Source organism: Pelodiscus sinensis, chromosome 5 (genome assembly GCF_052426305.1).
Source record: "Pelodiscus sinensis isolate ZL-2025 chromosome 5, ASM5242630v1, whole genome shotgun sequence".
In the NCBI taxonomy this organism is placed as follows: Eukaryota; Metazoa; Chordata; order Testudines; family Trionychidae; genus Pelodiscus; species Pelodiscus sinensis.
In genome coordinates, this window is record NC_143056.1 from 9631813 (window position 1) to 9648370 (window position 16558).

The 16558-nt window shown below is 44.8% G+C and overlaps 1 protein-coding gene across 13 annotated transcripts in view; it reads left to right on the forward strand.

Annotated features, from left to right (window-relative positions):
* The window catches only part of KTN1 (kinectin 1), a 119556-nt gene extending 103246 nt beyond the window's left edge, over nt 1–16310 (forward strand). For 8 of the 13 annotated variants that reach the window (XM_089778295.1, XM_089778302.1, XM_089778299.1 and 5 more), the window contains 9 exons: nt 2451–2540; nt 2622–2714; nt 4010–4081; nt 4605–4688; nt 4883–4966; nt 6399–6482; nt 10796–10888; nt 14325–14444; nt 15824–16310. In XM_089778295.1, coding sequence (XP_089634421.1) covers nt 2451–2540; nt 2622–2714; nt 4010–4081; nt 4605–4688; nt 4883–4966; nt 6399–6482; nt 10796–10888; nt 14325–14444; nt 15824–15853 — 750 coding nt within the window. In that variant the 3' untranslated portion in view covers nt 15854–16310. Of the gene's footprint in view, nt 1–2450; nt 2541–2621; nt 2715–4009; nt 4082–4604; nt 4689–4882; nt 4967–6398; nt 6483–10795; nt 10889–14324; nt 14449–15823 lie in introns of all 13 variants that reach the window. The other 5 variants (XM_089778301.1, XM_089778305.1, XM_089778306.1 and 2 more) reach the window with 2 other exon arrangements.
* Nucleotides 16311–16558: the final 248 nt, after the last annotated feature.

Sequence of the window (16558 nt, forward strand, 5' to 3'; positions counted from 1 at the left end):
AAGCTGAAGGCTGCTATCAAATCCCCCCTCACTCTTCTCTTCTGCAGACTAAACAGACCCAAATCCCTCAGCCTCTCCTCATAAGTCATATGCTCCAGCCCCCTAATCATTTTGGTTGCCCTCCGCTGGACCCTCTCCAATGCGTCCACATCCTTTTTGTAGCGGGGGGACCCAGAACTGAGCACACTATTCGGCTCTGGTGAGGCCACATCTGGAGTAAAGGGGAATAATGACATCTCTGGATCTGCTGGCAATGCTCCTCTTAATGCAACCTAATATGCCATTAGCCTTCTTGGCTACAAGGGCGCCCTGTTGACTCATATCCAGCTTCTCATTCACTGTAACCCCCAGATCCTTTTCTGCAGAACTACTACTTAGCTGGTTGGTCCCCAGCCTATAACAATGCTTGGGATTCTTCCGTCCCAAGTGCAGGACTCTGCACCTGTCCTTGTTGAACCTCATCAGATTTCTTGTGGCCCAATCCTCCAATTTGTCTAGGTCACTCTGGACCCTATCTCTGCCCTCAACCGTATCTACTTCTCCCCCTAGCTTAGGTGAGGGTGCAATCCATCCCCTCATCCAGGTCCTAACTTGCTGAGGGTGCAATCCATCCCCTCATCCAGGTCATTAATAAAGATATTGAACAAAACTGGCCCTAGAACCGATCCTTGGGGCACTCCGCTAGAAACCGACCGCCATCCTGACATCGAGCCATTGATCACTACCCACTGGGCCCGGCCTTCTAGCCATCTTTCTATCCATCTTACCGTCCATTTATCCAATCTACATTCCCTTAACTTGCCAGCATGAATATTGTGGGACACTGTATCAAAAGCCTGGCTAAAGTCAAGGTATATCACATCCACTGACTTTCCCACGTCCACAGAGCCGGTTACCATTTGGTTGGTTCACCGGCTAAATGTCGTGTTTGACAGGATAACCGAATAAACGGGGTGGGCAGGCTGGAGTGTCCCCTCTCCTCCCCCAGCCACAGGTGGAGAGCTGTTCCAGCCCCCACCAATTAATCTTTCATGCCCCTACTTCTTACCCATGGGGCAGGGAGACTGAACCCCAGCAGTGTCTGCCGCTTCTCTGGGCTGCTGCTCGTTAGTGCAGTCCTCTGGGCCAGTGGTGGGCAATCTGCGACCTGCGGACCACATTCTGCCCATTTGCATTCTATGTGTGGCCCATGAGACATTTTTGTTTACTGTTGTCAAAGTGCAGGGCTGCCAGATTTCACTGGTGTCCCTCCGCATCAGGTTTTTTCCCAGCCGGTGTTACTAATGTGACACAAGGGAAGTGATGTGCACGCTGATTGCACACAACACTGAGTGTGAGCACTGTGCACTCGCTCACACTCAGTATCCAGTCAAAGCACTGCTGCATTTCAGTCGACTGCCCCCGCTAGTTCTAGGTACCTAAACATGGTTAGCAGAATGACCCTGTCCCAGGAGACACCTTGGTTACGACAACCTTGCCGCCCAGTGAGTGGAAGAAGGGCCGCTCGCTAGCCTCGGTTGCCCCTCACTGCTCTGGACACTGTATTGGTGAAGGAATTGAGTGACAGTTGGGTCCTTGATGCCCTGGAGCGGGGAGAGGGCTGGTGGGTGTGAGGAGATGCAGGGTGTAGGATGGCCCCAACGGACACTGCCAGCCAAAGAATGATTTCACACGCAGGGCGCGTGGAATTGGTGTGGACAGTGCGCCTCGCAGGGTCGCACTTCGTGACAGGCAGCTTAACCCTTCTTTAGAAGCTTTCCATTAAATTCCCCCGCTACTGCAGAGTCATGACATTCAACATTGAGCTTCACTTTGTGAAGCGCTGAAACGGAGCACCAGCTGTTTCGCGTCCTCTGTTTTTAGCACAAACGGCTCATGTTGATAGCGCTTGATTAACTTCAGTTCGACGCGTACAACGCTCTTCGTTCTAACCCAACGAACTGGAACACTTTGTGCAGCCGTGCCGTTGCGTGATACCAAAACCATCAATGCCGGCACAGCTCTCACAACCGGCTTGGTATATTAAACTCCCTTCCATTCGCATGCGCGAGGCTGATTCCTGGAGGGGGGAAAGGGCTGGTGGGTGTGAGGAGATGCAGGGTGTAGGATGGCCCCAACGGACACTGCCAGCCAAAGAATGATTTTACACGCAGGGTGCGTGGAATCTGTGTGGACAGCGCGCCTCGCAGGGTCGCAATTCAGCGTTTTCAGTGCCACCGCAATAATTTATAATGGCAGAGATTAAAGTAATATAGGAAGCGTCTTTGTTGAACATTGGGCCTGATGTCATTGGATTTGCTTCCCTTTCTATGTAGTTGCAGGATCAAGCCCTGTAAATGTGTATAACAGTGACATTTACGTTAAGATGCTGAATCATAAAACAGGGAACTCTCAATTGATGTAAAATCGATGGGATTTCACACACCCCTCTCCTTCTACCTTCTTTGCAGGCTCTGGAGCAGAAGCTGAAGGAGGCTGAGGAGATGCATATAATGTTACAGCAGGAGTGTGAGAAGTACAAGGCAGTCCTTGCAGAGACGGTAGGAAACCGTGTTCCTTTCCCTCATAATGGTGAAACTGTCCATCTTCCTGTCATGAAATTAATTAAAATCCTGTGTTAGGAGGGGATTTTACAAAGACTACAGAGGAGTGTGGAAGAGGAGGAGAGCAAATGGAAAATAAAAATTGAAGAGTCACAGAAGGAACTTAGACAGGTATTTATGAGCCGTTTTTTTCATTTCTTTTGGGTATTTTGTGTGTAGTGAAGACAGACTATTTTTCAGACCTCATTTGCTAGGTGACTTCCTAACCATCATGACTAGGTAAAATTAAATCCGTCTGTAATCAGAGTAATAAAATACCCAGTGTGTTTCCCTATAACATCAGGGGCTTGCCTTGAAGTATTGTGATCCTGTGTAAGATCACCCTTGCTTTGGAGAGAGACCTCTATACGCATAAGGCATTACAAAGTGCTTTAGATTTAGGGGCCAGTTTGTTACAGTAGTGAGAACAAAGAAAGAAAATATGTACGCGGTTATTTTTAAATCCCAAAAGAACTCAGATTGTTCTATGAATTATAGATACAACTGTAGTGAAATCCTTTTTTGTGGCTTCATCTTTTTCTGGGGTGGCAACTGTTTAACAGTGTGGAATAACACTGCATGGCAGTTAGGATAGGAAGTTGAGAATACTGTATCCAACAGTGTGTCCAACTGACTACTTCTGCCCCAGGAAATCACTGTCTATACTATTTCTAGCCTTCTGTTGTTTTCCACTGGCAGATCCATCAGTGTATAGAAAGCTGGGTACGTGTCAAGATTTAGCTACCGTAAATTCATAGCCATTTATCTGAAACTGGTAAAACATGATGGAAAAATGATCTGCAAGCTTCCTTTTTTAGAAGACGATCCATTTATAGCATGAGCAGCAGAAACAAAGCTTGTCACTTACATGCTTCCTTCCTCGCTCCAGAATTAAAATAGATCAAACCAGATTTTCAAAATTAAATTGTTTCTAGGCTGACCATTTGAATGCCAGGGTAGCAACCCAGAGCAAATGTGTATAGTTAATAATTAAACCCTTGTTCAAGAGATTTACAACAGGCTGACGTGTCTTTAACTGTAGATGCTCTACCATCTGCTGCCATAATGTAAGATTTTTAGCATGACTAATTCTGCTGGGTTAGCTATTGATAAGTTCTATGAATGGACATCGTTTTCCCAACGGAGCAAAGATGAAGGACACTTTGACTTGGTGCGAATAATAGAGGGCTGGTTTAGCACTTGTCTGACATCTCTTGTTTGTCTGGGACCTGAATATTTCGGGCAAAGGATTTCTTGTATGATGGGAGTAGGGGATTTTGAAAGAGAGAGGGGAAGGGGAGGCTCCTTAAAGTGCCCAAGACTCGGACGGTTTTACAAAATGTGTGCTGCACTAAGATTCTGTTTTAGAGGAATTTCTGATTTCTGATAACCTTAAACTGTGTGTTCATCTGTATTTAAAACTGCAGATGCGCTCTTCAGTCAGTTCATTGGAGCATGAAATAGAGAGATTAAAGGAAGAAATCAAAGAAGCTGAAACTGTACGTTTAAATATTTCATCCCTTTGAAGTTTTCTGTTAAATAATATCTAAAACTTAAGTCACTTCTTAAATTGAAATCTTTGGGGGAACTATTTCACACACATGGAACAGTTTTGTATTATAGTTTAAGCTGTACTGAATATTCAACTCAAACTTTTTGGCCAAGATTTTGAAAAAGTGGGTGCCTGAAATCTGCCTTCTAAGACTAGATTTAGTCACCTCTATAAATGACCTGATTTCTGTAAGTGTTCAAGATAGTGGGTGCTATTAGGTGTTCACAGAAATGAAGTCTCTTGAGGAGATGCCGACATCTAGTCTTGAGAGCCAAACTCGAGGCAAATACACTTTAAAAATCTTGATTTTTTTTTTTGTTCAAAATTCAAATAAATCTTCGGCAAAACTAAATTTAAATTGCTAATTGTGCAGCTGCAAGTTTTGAGAATATAAACAATTTTATATTCAACTGTCATGTTTAAGAAAACCATTGGAAACTACATGTTAACTCTTGTTTTTCTGTTTGTAGCTTAAAAAAGAGCGAGAACATTTGGAAAATGAACTAGAAAAGGCAGAAATAGAGCGATCCACTTATGTTTCAGAAGTCAGAGAGGTAAACAACTGGCGAAACTATGTTCCTTTTGCTTTTCTCTGGTAATAAGTCAGTTGGTGTAATAGAACACTTAACTATCAAGTTGAGGAGTTTGTGCTTCTGACTTTTGGTTAGATGAGCACATTAATATAATGGAGCAGAAGACAAAAAGGCATGAAACAGATGAATCCTAAAAACTCTAAACTTCATTTCAGCTCAAAGATCTGTTGACTGAATTGCAGAAAAAACTTGATGATTCATATTCTGAAGCAGTAAGACAGAATGAAGAGTTAAATTTGGTAAGAAACATGTTCTCCATTGGGCACAAATTATGCTTACGTGGAGAAACCATTCCAAATCCTGTCTGTCTGCTAACCTCTTCAGCGTGGTGTTTTTGTCCATTGCAATACTGTTTTTCTTGTATGACTCCTACAATTTTGTCTTTCTCTGCTCCTAACTGTAGCATGACTGGTCTTTAAAAAAGTCTTAAACCTTAAGATTTTCATACTTGAGTGAGTTTTTTCAGGATCAGTGTTTCATGTAATGTAGACAAACAAATGTAGCTGCACATATGACCGTTCTGACTTAACAATAATGTATGTGCACCCATCAGCCTAACAGAGAGAATCCACCTGGGGGTTTCTTCTATAGATATGTAGAACACATACTCTGCATAAGCACAAAGCATAAGAATGGGGAATGTCCACCATCGTTCTAGCTGTTAACAGCACAGAGGAAACAATGCTGTCTCATATGAATTGGTCCAAGCGTCTCTGTTTTGTTACCATTGCTCAGTTGCTTATCACTGGTCTGAAATAGCTGAGTGATCATTTTGGGTACTGGCATACATGTGTCCCAGGCTGCATTTTTATTCTGGGCACTGACCTATAACTAATGCTGCCGTTGGTAACTTTTTCAAAGTGGAGACTGAGTGAACCAGGTCTGGCCTGCTGCTGCATATCCACTAGGCTAGCACTTCAAGGCTTCTAGCAAATTTCCCCTTTTAGGATTGTGCATTAAGATTTGCAGCTGTAGTTCTCGAGGAGTTGACTTGCATACAGCTCCAAGAGCAATGCACATAATAAACAGATATATTCAAAATGACTGTAATTCTTTAGATACTGTATTTTGGTGCAACCTGCACACACAAATCATTCTCCTTGACTGAAACAGCTTAGTGCTCTACATAGTAGAGACTAAACACAGTCAACACTTCAATATCTTCTAGTAATGATAAACCATTAGTCATGATGTTAGCATGCTGATGGAGTGAATATGCTTGTAACGAGTAGATGTTCTGCTACAACAAAAAATACTATCTGTGGTATATTGCACAGCAAATTCTAGTAGAGAGGGGACAGTTTCACCTGAGCTGGTAATAGATTGTCACAATATCCTAAACCCTGGCTGTTTGCTATGAATTAAGTCAAACATCATCCTTTATAGGTATACATTTTCATACTGGCAGTGTAAGCGTAAAGTTGAAACCATATGCGGTTGTCACACTGACTCTATCTTCTACTCCGTTTCAGGAGCTTTTGTTCCTTGTGTTTAACTTTACAGATTGAATATCTTCCTTGGCTCGCCTTGTAAATCTTGTAATACATGTTGACTAATCCCTTATATGTAGTAATTGTTAGTCATTTTTTTCCTCTCCTGCAATCAACGATGCCCTGGGAAGATCCTCATTACGCAGAAAAGAGCCTTACTTTTTTTCTTTTTGTCTTACAGCTGAAAACACAGTTAAACGATACACTAGCAAAACTTAAAGTTGATCAAAGCGAGAGGCAGAAAGTAGCTGGTGACTTGCCTAAGGTAAGAGGAGCTGTTTCTCAGCTGCAGATGTGTCAGCTGCAGATGTATTATGAAAGCTTTATTTTTAACCAGACGCTGATGACGGCTGTAGTTCCACTGCACTAAAATACAGCCTGCCTTTACAATTTGGAGCTGAATATTTGCTGAGTGGGGTTGCACATTCTAGGCCCAAATTCTGATTTCCAGACAGAGGCGTGTATATGGCCTTGGAGAGTGAATGTGTTATCTAAGATACAGATCTGCTTTCTTGAGGAGAGGACAGTGTCAGTAGAAAACCACTGAAAAGCTGTGCAGCCAAATGATTGCTCTTCTTAAAACTGTGTTCCGTTCATTAGCGTTCACGTTCATGCAAATGTGATAGACATATAGGGCACTTCTAAACTACATTCTTCTGTCGACAGAGGAATGTAAATGAGCCCAATCAAAAGCGCAAAGGAAGCGCAGATTTGAATTTCCCGTGCTTCTTTGCATATTCACTTCCGAGCGCTTTTTTGAAAAAAAGTTTTTCAAAAGCAAAAGCACAGTCTAGACCGGGTTCTTAAAAAAAAAAAAAACCCAAAAAACAAAAAAAATAAAAACCCACACAACAAAACAACCAACTCTTTTTCAAAATAACCTGTACTCATTTTTTAAGGAGTATGGATTCTTTCAATAGGTTTTTTTCCCGAAAGAACCCTGTCTAGACTGTGCTTTTGCTTTCGAAAAACCTTTTTCGAAAAAGCGCTCGGAAGTGAATATGCAAATGAAGCATGGGAAATTCAAATCTGTGCTTCCTTTGCACTTTTGATTGGACTCATTTACATTCCTCTGTTGACAGAGGAATGTAGTTTAGACATAACCGTACTGAACACAAAGCATTAGCACTAATGAGTTCCACACGGGATGTGCATGCCTGCTTATCACTGGAATAGACCCTGTAATGTTACAAGATCTAGGCATGAAAAATAACTGCGCAAGATTAGTGATACTTCACAAGCCGTTGGTGCAACATGTGTTTTGCAGTGGGGATAACCTCAGATGGGTGAGAAATGCTGGTGCTGCTAATCAATATATAAATTGACCTCACATGGAGGAGATCAATACTTGGATTTGAGGAAGCTTCACTCGGTGCGCTTGACGCCACTTTTCCTTCGCTCTCAGTCCTGAGGCTGGCTGGCTGGCTGGCTGCTTGCTTCAGATTGTGTTGGTGTGTCACTTCTCCGCAGAGTCTGTTGCAAAGGCCTGGGATTACTGGAGAGCGGTGCGCTCCAACCCCACCACCAGCGCTCCTGCTCTGCTAGGAGGACGAGAGGAGATAGTGTGAGGCTGGCTGGCTATGCTGCTCTCCCATGCTGAGGGCACCTGTAGTTTCCCGTTTAGGGCAGCTGCAATTCCTTTCAGTGCTGTTGAAGCCGTGCAATGGCAGAGCGAGTTAGCACAGGGCAGGTTCTAGCCCTTATTTCCCAGGTCAGTGTGGCGATCGTACTCCTTCTCTTTGTGTTGTCCAGCTGCGACAGCTTTCCCAGGTGTCAGGCCAGCGTTTTAACCTTGGGAGGAGCTTCATGTCACTTTATTGTGTTCCATTGGCCTCCTAATATACAGAACAACTCTTAGCAGTAACAGTGGAAGTTGTGTGTGTTCTCGCTACCGTACTCTGAGGGTTTGAATTATTGTAGCCCCTAGGGGGCCTAGCCTTGGATGAGGAAGTCACTGTGCTAAATGCCATACATACAGAACAAAGCTGGTCCCTGTCTTAAAGCGCTTACAATTTGAGCCAAGAGACAATAGATGGATGCAGATAGGCAGGGGAGTTCAAGGATTCAATGTGACAGCTTAGAGGAGCAGGGACAGCCGCGGTCTCGTGGCACCAGAGCCGAACTGTTAAGTTTTTTGTAGGCATTGTAGAAAAAGTGAGTTCTAAGGAGGGTTTGAAGGACCCTGATGAAGCATCTTCACAAATATTTGAGGAGCGTGAGGGGCAGCACACACAAAAGCAGAAAGGTGCTTGTTTGAAAATGTAACAGGAAGCCTGGGGTCGACATCTTGACAGCGAATGATAGGCCTTGAAAATGAAGACAAGTAACTTAAATTTTCTATGATAGAGAGGGTAGAACTGATGGAGACGAGGGGGAGGGAATGCATGGTCAATACGACGGGCTCCAAAAATTGCATTTGTCAGGGCCATAGACAAGTGTGTTGCAGTAATCAAGATGAGCCGGGACAAGCGATTTAGCTAAGTGGATGGATGGGAAAGGCAGTGTCTTAGAGATAGTATGCAGAAAAAATTGGCAAGATTTAGACATTGCCTGGGCAGGAGAACTTCAACATCTGAGTTGAAGATGACACCCAGCTTGTGATTTCGAGTGATGGGCAGGATGGTGGTCCCAGGATTGAGAGACGGTAGCAGCGGGGGGGATTGAAAGCTCTGTTTTAGTCATGTTGAGCTTCAACTGGCTGCCAGAGATCCATGAGGAGAGGTCAAACCAGGATTTTAGTTCGGACGGAAGAAGACCTCTCTAGTTGAGGTAGGTCTGCAAGCCAGTGGTGTTGGCAAGGTGGACATTGCAACGGGAGAGAGGAGCAAAAGGCCAAAGCCGCTCTGCTTTCTGGGTGTTGGGGTACATAAATAAGGCCACTCTTTTTAAAACTTCCTAAGTTACATCAACCTCAGCCTGGGCCAGTCCACACAAGAGATCCACTTCCTTGACCCCACAGTACAATTACACTATGGTCATATTTCCACCACATTATACCAGAAACCTACTGATGGTTATACTTACCTACATGCCTCTAGCTTCCATCCAAGGCACATTTCCCAATCAAGTGTTTACATTCAGGCCCTGAGATACAACCAGATTTACTCCAGTCCCACAGGCAGACACAAACACCTACAGGGCCTATATCAAGCATGCTTAAAACTGAAAGAAGTGAAAAAACAGAAGGACAGAGCCAGATCAGTACCCAGGCATTAGCTTCTTCAACATAAGCCCTACAGAGAAAACAGAACGCCACTTGTCATCACCTATAGCCCCCAAATTAAACCCCTCCAACACAGCATCAACCACCGATAACCTATCCTGGAATATGACCACTCACTCTCACCAGCTTTGGGAGACAGGCCAGTCCTCGCCTACAGACAACCCCCTAACCTCAAACATTTTTTCCAGCAGCACACAACACACCTCCATCATCCTCATCCAGGAACCCACTCCTGAAATCAACCCCAGTGCCAACTCTGTCCACACATCTATACAAGGGACATCATCACAGGACCTAACCCCATCAGCCACCACATTAGAGGTTCATAACTGCACATCCACCAATGAGATCTACGCCATCAAGTGCCAGCAATGCCCCTCTGCCATGTACGTTGGCCAAACTGGACAGTCTCTATGACACAGGATTAATGAACACAAATCAGATATTTGAAAAAATAGCCCACAGAAACCTGTTGGGGAACATTTTAACTTGCCCAGGCACTGACTAATGGATCTCAGAGTTTCCATTTTATAAGCCAATTTCAAAAAGCAGCTTGAAAGGGAAGCTACAGAGCTTAATTTCATTTACAAGTTTGGTACCTACAACAGAAGTTTAAACAATGACCTTAACTGGGTTACCTGCTATATTCCCCATCCTAATGACATAAAAACCCAAGCATCTTCTATCAGCTCCATTTAGCATGGATCTTCTGACTATTCTTTTCCCATTTTTTCTCCTTTCCTCCCCCCCTCTCCCCCATTGCTGCTCTCTCTCTCTTTATTTGGAACCTGGACCCCTTAAACTCCAGTCATCTGAAGAAGTGGGTTGTGCCCAGGAAAGCTGAGGAGACCCTCTACATTTTTTTGTTAGTCTCTAAGGTGCTGCAGGACTATTTGTTGTTTGATTCAAGAATACCAAAGAAGTGATGGCACAGTAACCACAAAATATGGGATGACTGCATTGATTAATTCCCACCCTATTAGCAATAAAGTCACCCCATCCTAGCAGATTTTTATTGCATCACACATCACTGGCAGATCTATGAATTGGGTGTTGGATGCTTATTCCAGTTAGTCTTTCACATTTAACTATCTGCTGTTGAACTTCTTTTCCTAATCTTGACATGGCTGTTAAAATTCCTCCGTCGCGTACCTTTCACATGTAGCCCGCCTGACATGCAAATTGCCAGATTGTAAGAAGACATGTCAGTCTCAATGAACGGGCTGGTCCCCTGAGCGAACATGGCATAGAACAGATTTCCTTCAGAACACTTATTTCCTGTGCGTCTCACATTAGCGGTTAGACAGGTGGCTTGCTTTTCATCCTTTAATTGCTGTCTTTCTCTTCCTCTACAGGCCCAGGAGTCACTGGCATCTCTTGAGAGAGAAATAGGAAAAGCTGCTGGGGATGTTAACGTTATTGAGAACAGTGATGTTTGCTCAGAGCCGGTGAGTGTTTTCTTTGAGTCAGTCTCCAGGGCAATCCCGGTCTTATGCAGTGTTAACTCTGAGAAATGAGGGGTAGCTGCAGAATGTACAATATTCCATTGGCTGTGGAATTGGGTCAGGAGTAATGTTCACTCCAATCTTTTTCCTCCATGTGCGGAATAAATTGTCTACTCGGGCATGTGCAGATGAGCACCACCAGTAGAGATGAAAAATCTAACGGGGTGCTCTGCTATTCATCTGGGCAGCATTTGAATTTCTCCTGAGTGGCTGCATAAGCATACAGCTTTCAGGGAACACTGGTCAGGAGATTGTCTAAGGATAAAAAAGGTCAGACGAACTTCTTCTTTGAGCTGCATCCTGTCCATGCTCAAGACCACAGGCGTGTTTATACTCGGGCTTGGCTGGATTTGCACCATGACCTGCTTCTCTTTCAAGTTCACCTATGAGAGTGCAGGCAGAGGGTTGACTTGCAAGACGGGTTTTCAAAATGGAAACAAAATTGGTGTGGCCCTTTGGGTGCAGGCTGGTGGGAAGAGTTTTTACAGCACTTCTCCTGTTAAGGGGGACACAACATAATCTTCCTATAACTAAAGAATCTTCAAACATTACACGTTTGCTGGGCACTCCGAAACACATCATTCCACATGGAGACTGGTACCCTGCCCTGCTTCAGTATTGCAACACACTTCAGTCCTTAACCCCTTCAGTCAAAGCCCTGCAAAGCAAAGGGAGGAGCACATCAGCCCACTGAAATGCCTTAGTCCCACGTTAGCCGACGTCATGCCATTGGGAACATCGTGGCCCGGATCTGGCGTGGCAGCATCATCACATTGGTTTGCATTTGTTAGCAGTAATCCAGACTTACTTTACTTGTCTGTGGTAGCTGCACATTGAAAGGCTACAGCTGAAATACGGCTGCGGAGTTGGACAACCAACACTGAGCTGCGAATGTCGGTGAAGGCCAGATTTCATTTAACCTCTACATGGGCCCCTGCTTGCTAGGGTTGTGCGTGCAAATTGGGCAACAGAGCTGAACCGTATCGGAGAGAGCTGCTTCAGCTTTTGACTTCTCAGCAGCTAACTGACGTCAGTGGGAACTCATTGCCTACAGATCGGGTTCCTTTCCTTATCAGGAGGTCGGAAGAAAGGTGGGCGCTGCAGATTTAGATGGGAAAAGCAATTTCAATCAACTCAGTTTTGCAAAAGTGACTTCAGACAGCTAACGGAGCAGAGCTCTCCCCGGAGCGCTGCAGAAGAATCCTTGCTGTGCAGTCACTAGACGAAACGAATGACTGTGTGGAAAGCAATCACTCAGTAACACTGCTTGACTGTTGCATCCCACGCTGCAGTGCCTGGGGCCAAGGGCACATCTGGTACCATGAAAGCATTTAAGTTTCAGGCCTGGGACGTTCCCTTGTGATATAGAGAGTTTGCCAACATACAGACATGTCGGAGGGACAGGAGACTGTCATGTTCCACACGGAGGCCATAACTGCCAGTTGCATCGAGGCAGGATCTCTTTTGCTCTCTCAGTTCTGAATTATGGATCTTTAGCTCAGAGTAATTACATTTGAACCATTGCAGACTGAAACTTAGTACTTTAGTGTTAGAGCACCTGACACGTGGCTCACCTGGGTGGCTTCAAAGATGGTCACTAAGCACTACAGACATGCCAGAGGGGTCTGTGAATTGTAAGTGCACAGATCTCGGGACATATTCTTACCTTGCAACTACACTCGCTTTGAAAGCAGTTGCAGCCTTTCCCTTCCTCATCTCTGAATCCTCACGTAAAACCCTGCTTCCACACTAAATACCTGAACATAAGAACAGCCGTACTGGGTCAGACCAAAGGTCCATCTAGCCCAGTAGCCTGTCTGCCGACAGTGGCCAGCACCAGGTGCCCCAGAGAGGGTGAATCGAAGACAATGATCAAGTGATTTGTCTCCTGCCATCCTTCTCCAGCCTCTGACAAACAGAGGCCAGGGACACCATTTCTATCCCCTGGCTAATAGCCTTTTATGGACCTAACCTCCATGAAATCATCTAGCTTCTCTTTAAACTCTGTTATAGTCCTAGCCTTCACAGCCTCCTCTGGCAAGGAGTTCCACGGGTTGACTACGCGCTGTGTGAAGAAGAATTTTCTTTTATTAGTTTTAAACCTGCTACCCATTAACTTCATTTGGTGTCCTCTAGTTCTATTATGGGAACTAATAAATAACCTTTCTTTATCTGCCCTCTCCGCACCACTCATGATTTTATAGACCGCTATCATATCCCCCCTCAGTCTCCTTTTTTCTAAACTGAAAAGTCCCAGTCGCTTTAACCTCTCTTCATATGGGACCCGTTCCAAACCCCTGAAACGCCCATTCTGGTCACTGTGACTGAAATAAAGCAATTGGCTTGCTGTCTGCCCACACCGGGAGATGAGCTGCAGGCCCACGTAGGAGTTTTCTACACCTCCATTTCACCCATGTTATTATCGGAGGGTTTTTACGAGAGCGTACAAAGGTGCTTCACCCTCCCAGTGGAGCTGCATGCAGAGGAGCTGGTGGCGGCAGGCAGTGATACGGCCAGTGGTCAGCACGGACTGTGGACGGTGGATGACCCCTCAGGCTGTTCTTCCTCACAGTGGAGAATTACGAGTGTGGGGAGGGCACATCGGCAAGCGTGTTGCAGCCCTGAAGCTGCAGCTGTGGCAGATTTGAGCCCAGATCTAAGTGATACTATTCCCATTTTCCGCTCTTGGCACTGGAGCTGTGTGCCGTGCCCGGCGCGTGGCAGGTGGAGCTCCGTGCCTCAGGATAGTATCTCCGTTATATGCTGCTAACAGCAAGATCCATGTGGAAACCAAACTATCTATAAAATGCATTGGTGCCATTTACGCCTGGAATCCCAGCTTGTGGGGAACGGCAGAGGGATACAACCTAAACTGGACAGACATTTCCTCGGCCCCTTCCACCCACCGCTAGCAGCATGTCGATTGCAAAAGAATATAACCCCTCCAGGCCTCCAGCTGGGTCCTTCTCGACGCAATTGGGTACCGACCAACTTGCCTCATTCAAGGTAGCTGCTAGAATCATTGTCAGCCTGCTGTGTCCCGGTTCTCTCTGGCAAACCGTGCTTTCTCAGCACCCTTGCCTGATGGCAGGCATTCTGTACCCCCATCAGATATTCAGTCAGACCTGCGGGGGTATTTGGTGCTAAGTTCCAGCAGTCGCTATGGCAGTGTGCTAGCCACAGTGTCATTATGTAAGTTCCAAATTGGCTTTTTCCGGTGTTCTCTGTGGGGATACCCCAGTGGTTGTTGGAGTTGCATGGTGTGTAGAGAGGTGTAAGAAGTTGTTGTTTTGCACTGAGAATCTAGTTTGGGTCTTTCAGGAATTAGCCTGTAAATGAGCTTTTAACTATTCTTTTGTTTGTTCTTCTCCTGTTTCAGGACATGACTGAAAAAAGGCTAAACCTGGCGGTGAGTCTAAGCCAGGATGTAGGGCATCTGAAGAAGTTGCTCATGTCAATAAGCCAAATGCTCTCCAAGGGAAAAGAACACTATCAGCTAGTAGGTAGGAAATGGACACTTTAGCTGTAACTCAAGGCATGTCTGGGCTGCAGTAAAACACCTGTGCCTAGCCTGTTTCGGCAGACTTTGGTGGCAGGACTATAAAATGGCAGTCTAGATGTCTGGGTTGGGCGGGAGCACAAAGTATGGGATTCTGTGAGGAAGGAGAGTCCCAGACTCCAGCCTGAGACTAGCCGTCTGCACTATAATTTTATAGTCCCATAGCCTGAGTCCCAAAAGCTTGATTCAGCTGACATGAGCCGACTGCAGGCGTCTGCAGTGCAGGCATAGCCAGGTTATCTGTCTCAGGCAAGCGTTCACCAACATCATGATAGTTGGGGCTTTGGTGTCTGTCAAGTCTGACTCTGTCAAAAGCTTCTAAGGGACTCTGGACCTGTTCTTACTCCTCCATTCAGCCTTTCTCAGCTCTCAGGCTTTCCTGCACCTCTTTCTAGGCCTGAAGACTCACTGCCTGGTTCTGACTTGACAGTGACCCCTCTTTTTCCCTTTGCTTCTGTTGGCAGACGGTTTTGTCTCTTCAACGTAGCAGTCTGCTGGGGCTTGTTTGCTTCCCTAGTGCCTGCCACGAGTCCATGTTTCCCTTTTCCAGTGGAAAGTGCAAAAGACCATGTATCTTTGTTATACCCATTCCGATGTGGTGAGCTGTTACTGAGCGGGCAGTGAGAGTATGGAATAGTCACTGTGATCTGCAATAGCATCAGTGTCAGTCTGGGGGCGCCTAGTGCCACTTGTTTTTGTGGTGGTGGGTTTGCACACATGCATGCAAAGCTGTCTTTTCGAAACCCTTTCCATAGCTGATCCCCATGCACTAATGACCTGTCCAATGGCCTGAGCTGACAGAAGGTTGGACAGGCCTGAGTTGCCAGAACCACCTCACAGAACCCGTCAAACGGGAGATAGCTAAAAGTTAGAGACGGAGGGCTGCGAAGATAGAGGGTTGAATGGGATGAGGGGCTAGAGCAGTTTTTGAGGTCCTGCTCATAGAATCAGGCATCAGATTTTTGCTTCTTGTATTTAGAACAGTTACTTTCTACTTCCTCCTTTAGCATCCACAGATTTATCTCAGTGGTATCTGTCTTCCGAAGGGTCAGAAAGCTCAAGTTTCTCTGGAGCTTCTGTGTACCTTGGGTAACAAGACATGTGAACAATAGAATGACGATCACTTTTTTCTTACTATCCTCCTAACTGTTAGGTTTGGTATTAGTACCTGACCTACACTTCAGCGTGATTAGCTTGATCACTAGCCCAGATTTGGGGATGATCCGCTCCACTACTGCGTGTGTTGTATTTGAATTTCTTTGAGCAATAATTTTTTATAAACTCCTTGGCTTAAGTGGATTTTCTTCTCTCTCTTGCAGAATGAAGTCACAGGGGAATCATTAATTTGAGGATAGCAGAAGGCATTGTATTATATTTTGCCAAATTAAAGCCTTATTTATGTTTTCACCCTTTCTACTTCGTCAAACACTGAACAGAGTTTTGTCTTTTCTAATTCTTGTTAGACTACTGATTTAAAGAAGAAAAACTCTGTAGACACCTCCAGAATTTAGTTTTATAATAAAAAATTGTTTGGATAATTAGACCTCTACATTCCTGGAGATATGGTAAACATATAATCTTTTATTTTGCTCAGTAAAACTTGTTCAGAAAAATCCAGTATGGTAATGACAACAATGAAATAAATATAACATTTTAATACTGATGTTGTACACCGTTTTACTTAGATAAATTTTGGGAGTAGCTGCCTCTGACTTCAGCCTCAAGTAAACACTCCTTTTTCGGTTGCTAATGTAATCAGTTTTTGTAATGGTGTCAGCAATTAAAGGGATGCTTATTATTCAGAAAGTGCTTCTGGTTTTATTTTTACTGACTTATTGGCATTGCCAGGAAAAATCTGCTTTCCTCCCTGAAACAATAGCACCAAGTCATACCGGAGTCATGGTGGTTGTCTGTCTGGTACAAGGCCTAGCCTGTAACCTTTCAGATTGACAACACACACACAAACTGGGAGACATATGAAGATCTTGGATGAGAGGAAGGGAAGAGGCTGTTGTACAAAATAATCTCTGGGGTAAGTCATTCACTTAAAAGCA